Source organism: Charadrius vociferus, unplaced genomic scaffold (assembly GCF_000708025.1).
Source record: "Charadrius vociferus isolate BGI_N301 unplaced genomic scaffold, ASM70802v2 scaffold323, whole genome shotgun sequence".
In the NCBI taxonomy this organism is placed as follows: domain Eukaryota; kingdom Metazoa; phylum Chordata; class Aves; order Charadriiformes; family Charadriidae; genus Charadrius; species Charadrius vociferus.
This window is the reverse complement of record NW_009647692.1, coordinates 71,398-79,553: the sequence shown is the minus strand read 5'-3', so window position 1 is coordinate 79,553 and position 8,156 is coordinate 71,398. Positions and strand designations below refer to the sequence as shown.

Genomic DNA, 8,156 nt, shown 5'->3' with positions numbered 1-8,156 from the left:
GGTAAGGGAATTACAGTTTACCCTTTATTTGTATTTATCTCAATAAGCTACCTTTGAAACTGAATTGTGGGGCGTGAGGGACATGAAACAAATTTGGCAGCTCATTTTCTCACTTTTAAGGATGTACAGAACTTAAGGGGGAGAGAGGCAGGTTTACTGTGACGTGCTGGGACATGGTATACACAGATTGCAAGCTTTAAAGATAAGGTTATTCTGGGAGGACTGGTGTAGGGCCCAGAATGGCAGTCCTCTCACAGAACCCCAAGCCTTCTACATAACTTATTTTTCTATTTGTGGGGGAGGGAAGGGGGCAGTCCACTTACAACTGAATTCATACAAGGAAACTTGAAATTGTACATGTTCTTTCAGTCTATAGTTTTATTAAGTGCATACTTTTAAATATTGTTTGTCAGTGAGAAGGTTCTATCTATCTGGTGACAAATGTTTATATTTCTTATGGCTGCCTTGTAAAGATTCAAAAGTGTACAATAATGAATTTCTTAATATGAAATAAGGAGTAAGATTTCTACAACTGGTATAGATTTTGATGTGAGCTGGTTTTTAAAATCTTATAACAGATTACTCAAATAAAATTTTCCTTGGCTTTAAGCAATTAGTGTCACTGATTTTTCTTGCCAGTGATGTGGGAAGTATTAGACCATCATTGTACCCATCCTAGTAGCCAGTGGAAACAGTCTAAGTAGAGGCTGTTTAATACATCTGAAATAATACTTAGATTGCAGGCTGACGCTTCATAAAACTCCAACCCTCCTTCCTTTGGAAAAGTCATATAAGAAAATATTTCCATAATGAGACACCATCTTTGTGAAAGCTTTATAGAAGTAGTTTCAGTACACGCAAAGAATAACTTCAAGCTACTGTTCCATATAGAAAGGTGGTTAAAAAACCCCAAAACCACAACACAAGACACACACAAACACAAAATCAAGAAGTAACACAAGCTAAAGCTTTCAGTGACCTGAAAGCCTGGAAGTTAAGGTTGTTTTCATGTTTCCAGGCCTCATAAACTGTTTCACTATTTTAAAACACAGTCTAGTTTGACAAGAAAAAAATCAGGAGCAAACTTAAAATCATTACTTTCACATAAATCAGAATTGACCATGACTACTTCCTGTATTTGTACTTAATACCATTAACATTTTAGTACTTCCAGTTTTACTAAATTACATGCGCATCTTAAAAATGTAGAGCAAAGTTTCCCAAGTCAATTTTTTGCTGGAAGATTCATCTTAGAATGAATGTAATTTGAGAAGCCTGCACAAAGCTGCTACCATGGAAAACAGCCCTGGTGTTGAAGTTTAAAAGCTTGAGCAATCTTTGCTTTAGTTTGAAAAACTAAACTTTATTAAACTGAATCACCTACCAAAAAAGGCTTGTCAAATGGATGTGACTTTAAAAAAAAAATTAGAAGCAAAATACAAGTATCAAATGCTTAGTATACTTCATCAAATAAACCCTAATAGGATTAGTTAGGATAATCTAATAGCAATTCTTAAGGCCATGAATTAGAGTCCTGATGTGGCTCCTCTCTTGTGACATGAGTGACTCTGCAGAAACCTGTTGCCTTGGAATGGCAGGTGTGGTCAGAACTCAAACAAGCCACTACTGTTTTATTAACTTCCAGTTAAACATGATGCTTAACTTTTGGTTTGTATGTATACAGAAAAAAAAATGTTAGGCTTTCAAAATAATGGACCAGTACTTTTAGTATACAAAGTACTCATACTAAAACTTGTGGCGATTGCATACCAGTCTGAATACTACTGTTACCTGTGATCACCCTTTGTAAGTCTGTGGCCCTTGCTGCGGCCATTCATACTGGTCAGGTCAACATAAGTTTCAAAGTACTTGCTGCCTTATGAAAGTCACATTCAAGATGGTCCCTCATCTCAGCAGGAGACAATACACTGGTACAACTTTGATTCTCCTGTTCACTTGAAAAAAGAAAGCAAGGGAAGGGAAGTCCTGAGCTGCTTTGTCAAGAAAGATTATAAAATGTAATGGCTTGTTCAATGTATAGAGTGCACCCTTTCAAGTGCTACACGGAGATCTCCTTTATATATGCTGATAAACTAATATAGTTACAGCCATCTCTGTCTAGGTACCAAGTGCTCGATGGAGTTTCTTCGCTTGCCTTCCAATAGCTTGAGAAAGTTTCCGAGATCGACATGCAGCCTGTAAGTTTTGTGCCATTAGATAGTAGTAGTTTGATACTGTGTGTTGCCTGCAGAAAAACAACAAGATTGCCATTAGCAGCATGAAGTCAGTAGGTTAATTAACTGGTTGTCACGCAAATTGCTGGAAAACTGTTAGATGGGAGCAAGGAAGAGGTCTGTCACCTGTACACTTCCACTGTATTAATAGTTCTAAACACTAGCAAGAAAATATTTTGTTACCTTCAGTGAGCATAAGTGGCAGTACATCAATTAGGTACTGCAAGACTAACTAGCAACAGAAGCATTTCTTGTGATGTAATCTAATTCATTAAAATGAAAAACATTAGAACAATACATGGAGCTGGCAGTTACAAAGAGCTTGAGATCAAGGTTTGTTTCATCATGGAAAAGATTAAAAGGGAGCTGTAACACTAAAACTCACAGCAATTGGATACTAGAGCAGAAAATCATATGCAAGACTGTAAGGGCACCTCCAAAAAAAGGTTTATATCACAATTATTCCAGTAGGTAACCTACAAACCAGCCAGTGACAGAAAACATTGTATGCATCTACACATGCAGGAGAACTGGACCAAACTGCTTAGTGGAAGCAGTTCAACATCACTGTTTAAAGCTTCAGTCAAGCATTTAAAACTGCTCTTGTTTTTACCTGAAAAGTTACAGCAATAAACGTCTTACACCTATCTTTATTGCTAAAATAGGACATAGTATTCAGGTTGTAACTTCCCCTTTAACAAAAAGAACATTTCCAACATAATGGGTGAAGATATTAATGTCACAATACAGATCTCAGTGAAGATAATAGAGGCATTTACCTGGTAGTGGTTCAATGAATTGACATTAGAAGTGATGTTTAGAAACTTACAGTAAAGAATTCCTGTTCCCATCCATTTAGGTATAATAGCTGTCTTTAAAAATGCCAGCAATACAGGTATCCACTGCTGTTATTGTGATAGCATAGTCTTAACTGCTAAGACAATGGTAGGGATGAAAAAGAAAGGCTGTAAAATTAGACAGCTCAGGGTAATAGTTTGTTCTGTCATGCTTTGTGATCTTCATTAGTAATCAGTGAGAACTGAGGTTGAGTGACAACGACATTAGTACCAGTAGTTTTCTGGTCCAGGGTGAGAAAAGCTGCTGTTTGCATAGAAGTCCAACTTGCAGTTCATTCCAAACCCACAAGGTTTCACTAATCCACAATGTAGAGGTGAAGTTTTATAACTGCACAAGGATCTGCTGTAGCAGAGACAGCCTCAGTGAATATGAGGGAAGAACCCCATGGTTCTGCATAATAATACTTTAAGGAAGCATGAGTTAACAAGCCTTTCTGTCTCCAAACAGCAGGTTTTCTCCCTACAGACGCATGCAGGTATAAACAAGGTAAGTGAACAACTACTTTACCTGGTTGATACTATCTTCAGTTACGAATGAGAGAAACTGTCATATCACTAACAGATGGGAGAACATTAGGAGTGAGATTTAGTGAACTTTCAATGGATGTGGTCATTAACTTAATACAAGATTTAACCTATAGTTATCTAGAAATGGTCTCATTGGCAAAAATTGAATTTTTGGAACAATGTAGGATTTTAAGCCCTTACATCTTTGCAGATAAAAGCACTTAATGCTAAGCTCTCTGTAGAGGATTTTAGGTGCTTGACATTTAATTATTGAATACTTGATATCAAGTGTTTTAAGAGAGGAAGAGGTTTAGGGAATTGCCCTGTGACAAGACTTCTGACCCTTAGTTTTTACTGTTTTAATACATCTAATTCAGAATGACATAAGCTTCACAAACACAGCAGCCTACCACCTCATGGATTAACCAAGGTGTTGTATAAGAGGCTTCTGCATCCTCTAAACCTTTGAGTTATGGGTACTATGCACTATTTGTTAACATAATGCTACCTAATAAAAGGATTTTCATATAAATTTGCAGGCACCAATGACAGAGTCAGTGCAATGGGGTTCCCGCCTCCCCATCCCCCGCCTCAATTGGCTTGTCTTTTAAACAGAGGCAGGGAGGTACTGTTCTCACACAAGGTCAAAGGTAGGCTCTTGCTGGGAAAAATCTGACTTCCACAGCAATAAACCCAGAGAACATCTGACAGGTTGTAGAAGCTGCAGGTCCAGCTACAGATGTAATCTGCACAGGTATCTTGAAGAAAGACAGGCGCTGCTACATCACATCTGGGAAAGTTCTGCAACTATTCCTCATCCTGATTTACAGGGATCACTTAGCCTGCAGTTGGCAATGTCCAAGTGGGAGGTAGCCTGTTGCTAAAAGTTGAGGGACAGTTAGCGGCATTTAGGTCTACTCTTGCACAACAGCATCATCAAATGCCTGGGAGATATGCTTCAATTGGCAAATCCCTGAGGAGACCAGCTGCAACTCACAGTCAAACTCTGCAAACAGAATGGTTGTTACTAAAGATCAAACAGGACAGACTGACTAGGTGACACTACCCAAACCTCTGTCCCTGCAGTAACAACTCTAGTTACCTCCAGACTTCACCCAGAGAAGTTTAGGGCTGTAGCAGTCATGCTCTTAAGTCCACTCACCAACTGCTTCAAATCTCCATTCATGTAAGACAGCTATCTTCCAATTCAAACAGTGGGTTCGGATTCACAAGGCTTGGATTCAGCTTCTAGTTTGACATTTTTCATATGACTTTGACCAAAACAAAAACCTATGTGTGCATTATGAAGTATTTCCCTAGCTCACATCCCTTTATCTGATTTGTGTTAAGTCTTTGAGGCAAGACTCTCTCTCCTCTCTATAAAGAGCTCAGCATAAGCGGAGCTATTCTAGGTTATCTTTGCAATACAAATAGCAACTTTGGGAAACAGCACTAAGCAGGAGTAAGATGCATTGAGAGCATTTTTCTTTACCAGAAAGGCATCAGCAAAGAACTCGGGTATGTCTCTAGTTTCTCAGCACCAGTCCCCATCAGAGATATGGTGTAAACTTACCCCATGGGAGAGTGATTTTTAAAAAGTTCTTGTCACAGCACAAAATTAAGTTGCATGTTTCAGCTTTATGCACTACTCAGTCCCTATCTGTACAGGGACCTGTAACTACTTTCTTAACTATTCGAACAGCACACCCTTTCAGGGGAGTGGGATGGCACCTTCGTATCTTGCCTTTCACCTTGCAAGATATTCTAATCACAGCAATAATAAAAAAGGAATAAGGTTTACAGAAGAATGTGGCTTACATCTTTCTGCTGGCAGAAGCAGGTGATGAATACGGGCTCTTCAGTGCTGCTGCTCTTCGTGATCTCCGGAGAGAGACAGCACCTTTACCAAGCCAGGATGAGAAACCCCTCCATTCTTTATGTTCTGACACCCTTGTTGGCCCAAGCAAGGCTCTTCTGCTAGATCTTGGGGTCCCTTTGGAACTGGCTGCTGGAGCAACACTCTTTTTATGGCAAGGGGTTCGAGGTGTAGTACTTCTTGTCTTGGTAGAACTGGTTGCATAGTTTCTGCTGATGGATTCAGCTGGAAAGGTCACCATTGAGCAAACTGGGCTTTGGCAAGACTTCTGTATTTTCTGAAAAAAGCATTAAACAGACAAGTTATGCTAAACAAACTCAGTCTACAGTTTGGAACCAGAAAGACAACAAAATTTGAGCTGAATCCCTAGCTTTCTTTCTCATATCAGTTTTAGTCTAGCATGTGTGCTTCTCCACTGTCTGTACCCATCTGCATTGGAGTCATGTGCTTCCCCAGTCCTTGGAACTCGTCAAGGACTTCAGCAGGCATTGGAACAAAGCTCCTGCTGCTCTTATGCAGGAAAGAGCCAGGCTCCCTAACATATAAATGATGTGGTTAAAAATCAGGTCTCCACCGAAGGGAAGTGCAAGCTCGAGTTTGCTACCATGCTACAATCTAGCAGTTTTTGTCAGTCCAAATTTAGATTGACCATAATGAAGAATGAGCTAATAAATAGTATGGGTACAGGAAAAGGAGTTAAAAACTTTAAACGCTTTGGATCTGAAGATCCAAAGAGCTGCACATTTCTCAGAAACAATTCTTTGCAAGGAATGGCAGTCTCTACTCACCTTCCTCCTTGTGAAGGCTGCTCTGCCATATATCATGACATACAGTAGGGGAAAAGCATTTACTTAGTAATAAAATGAAAGTTTTGATGTAACTACATCTCATATTTCTTCTTTTCACCTTCCTCCCTATTCTGCCAGATCCATAATTTGCCTGTCTATACTTTAGAAAGAATATTAAAGATTTTACTAGTTAGTATCTATGAGACAACATTACAGTGTGCAAGTGTGTGGGATACACGCTCTGGAATACAGCATTCTGTACAGAGTCCAGAAAGCCTAAGCTTCACTGAAGTTGAAGCAAAAACTAAACTCTATCCACACTCCACTGCAAGGTACCTGGGATACTGTTCCAAAAGCATTTTTTGCTGTTCTTTTAATACTCTGAAGAGTTTGGCACTTCTGTCTTGCTTCCAGACTTTCCCAAGTTGGGGTCTTATGAAAATTCAGATCTACGTTCTTTAATGGTACTCGCTTCCTTAGAGACATGCGGATGGTATTGAGAGAACTCAAAGAAGCCCTTCTCTTGAATTTGTCAGGTACAGGGCTCTCATTCTCATCGAAGTCAGGTAGGAGCTGGTGTTTCCGCCAGGCCATCTTTGCCTTGACAGTTTGGAGTACAGATACCATCTTGTTCCCGTTCTTGGTCAATGTTATTTCTGAAACGATCAAAATGAGAGCAAGAATTAGACAGAACAAGGTACGGGGCAGTGTGAAAAAGGTGACATAGAAAGTGTTATACAATATACTCAGTTACATTTGCCTGAAACAACAAAACCAGAGCTGAGTTGACTTTTACTTGGAGGCTTGAAGGAGAACAGCATTGATTTCTACAGCTGTTTAGGTCTGTGCACGTCCATGAAGAAGTCTTATACTGCATTTCCAGCACTGGACATCAGACCCGGTAAGTTGCGAGCCTCAAGCTTGTAAGGCAGAATACTCTGTAACTGCAAGTTTCTTGTTGGTGTCTCAGACTAAGGTCTCATATCCCAGATTTTTTCCTTCATTAATCAAAAAAACAGCTTTCCACTGCCAGACAAGTTTACACAGGTGCTATTGTCTCATACCTGAGTTGCTAGCTGAAGACCCACACTTCAGTCACAGTTATCATTGTGGATACATAAGTCCTGAAACGGACAGGATTGTTACTGGCAGAAGACATTGTTGGGAAGGGCTAAAATGCCTTTTATCTATAGGGTATGCAACAATTTGAACATATATACGTATCTGTAGTTTAAACAATTTTCACTAGCTCTCAAGTTAGGATACTGCTAGCGAATTACTTCTAAGAAGCAATTGAAATGCAAATGTATTTTAGCAATATGAATTGAGAGTGAATTAATTTTACTAATACTTCATTGCAGATTACTGTTAATAAAAAAAGCTGGGAGGTCTCTACCATCATTATACCACATATTAGTAAGAAGTATCAATAGGCTTTCCTATCTGATCTCCCAAATTGTCTCCATCTCTCACAAGTGTCCTTATTTCTGTCAGAAAGCAATAAGGCTTACTGAAATCTTTTCATCCAGAAGGTGTTTGAGATACTAATACCTCCAATGCATTCTGCACGTGGCAAAAAGGAAAAGCTAGTAATGGGGAAACCAGCCACTTCTCTTACTAGCTCGCAGCCTATCCAGCTTCCTTTTGATGAACCGCTAACTACTGTTGATTGCTTTATGCTAGAAAATATTACTCGGGTGAAGTGCCTTGAAGGGAGCAGCTACCGTCCCAGGGTTACGGTTATCTGTTATCAAACTGGCACTGCACAATACGACGCGCTGCTCCAGTCCACCTGGGCCCCGCAGCAGAGGCAACCGGCAGCTTCTGCGCAGCCACGGCGGACAGGCCGCGGACGGCCGGGCCCCGCGGCTCCCCCGGGCAGTTCGCGCTCCCG

General features: G+C 40.0%; 2 protein-coding genes across 2 annotated transcripts in view; one reads left to right on the top strand and one right to left on the bottom strand.

Annotated features, from left to right (window-relative positions):
- Positions 1 to 2,118: 2,118 nt before the first annotated feature.
- On the bottom strand, positions 2,119 to 6,889 carry FAM64A (family with sequence similarity 64, member A). Its single transcript, XM_009881437.1, has 5 exons — positions 6,599 to 6,889; positions 5,417 to 5,751; positions 4,671 to 4,672; positions 4,517 to 4,604; positions 2,119 to 2,245 (listed from the first exon to the last, which is right to left on the bottom strand). Exons 1-5 carry the CDS (start codon positions 6,887 to 6,889, stop codon positions 2,119 to 2,121), a joined length of 843 nt encoding a protein of 280 aa, XP_009879739.1.
- A 228-nt stretch (positions 6,890 to 7,117) lies between these two features.
- Positions 7,118 to 8,156, top strand: part of FBXO39 (F-box protein 39) — a 5,033-nt gene continuing 3,994 nt past the window's right edge. The window contains 1 exon segment of the mRNA XM_009881468.1: positions 7,118 to 7,163. Within this exon segment, the coding sequence (XP_009879770.1) occupies positions 7,118 to 7,163 (46 nt within the window).

Bases quoted from the DNA above. Each gene is read 5' to 3' on its own strand.
- FAM64A (XM_009881437.1), bottom strand. From the start codon at position 6,889: ATGGTATCTGTACTCCAAACTGTCAAGGCAAAGATGGCCTGGCGGAAA. The intron at 5,752-6,598 runs GTACCTTGCAGT...TGCTTTTTTCAG, and splicing joins CTTTTGGAACAGTATCCCAG to AAAATACAGAAGTCTTGCCA. The intron at 2,246-4,516 runs GTAGACCTAAAT...GTTTTTCTGCAG, and splicing joins GATGATGCTGTTGTGCAAGA to GCAACACACAGTATCAAACT.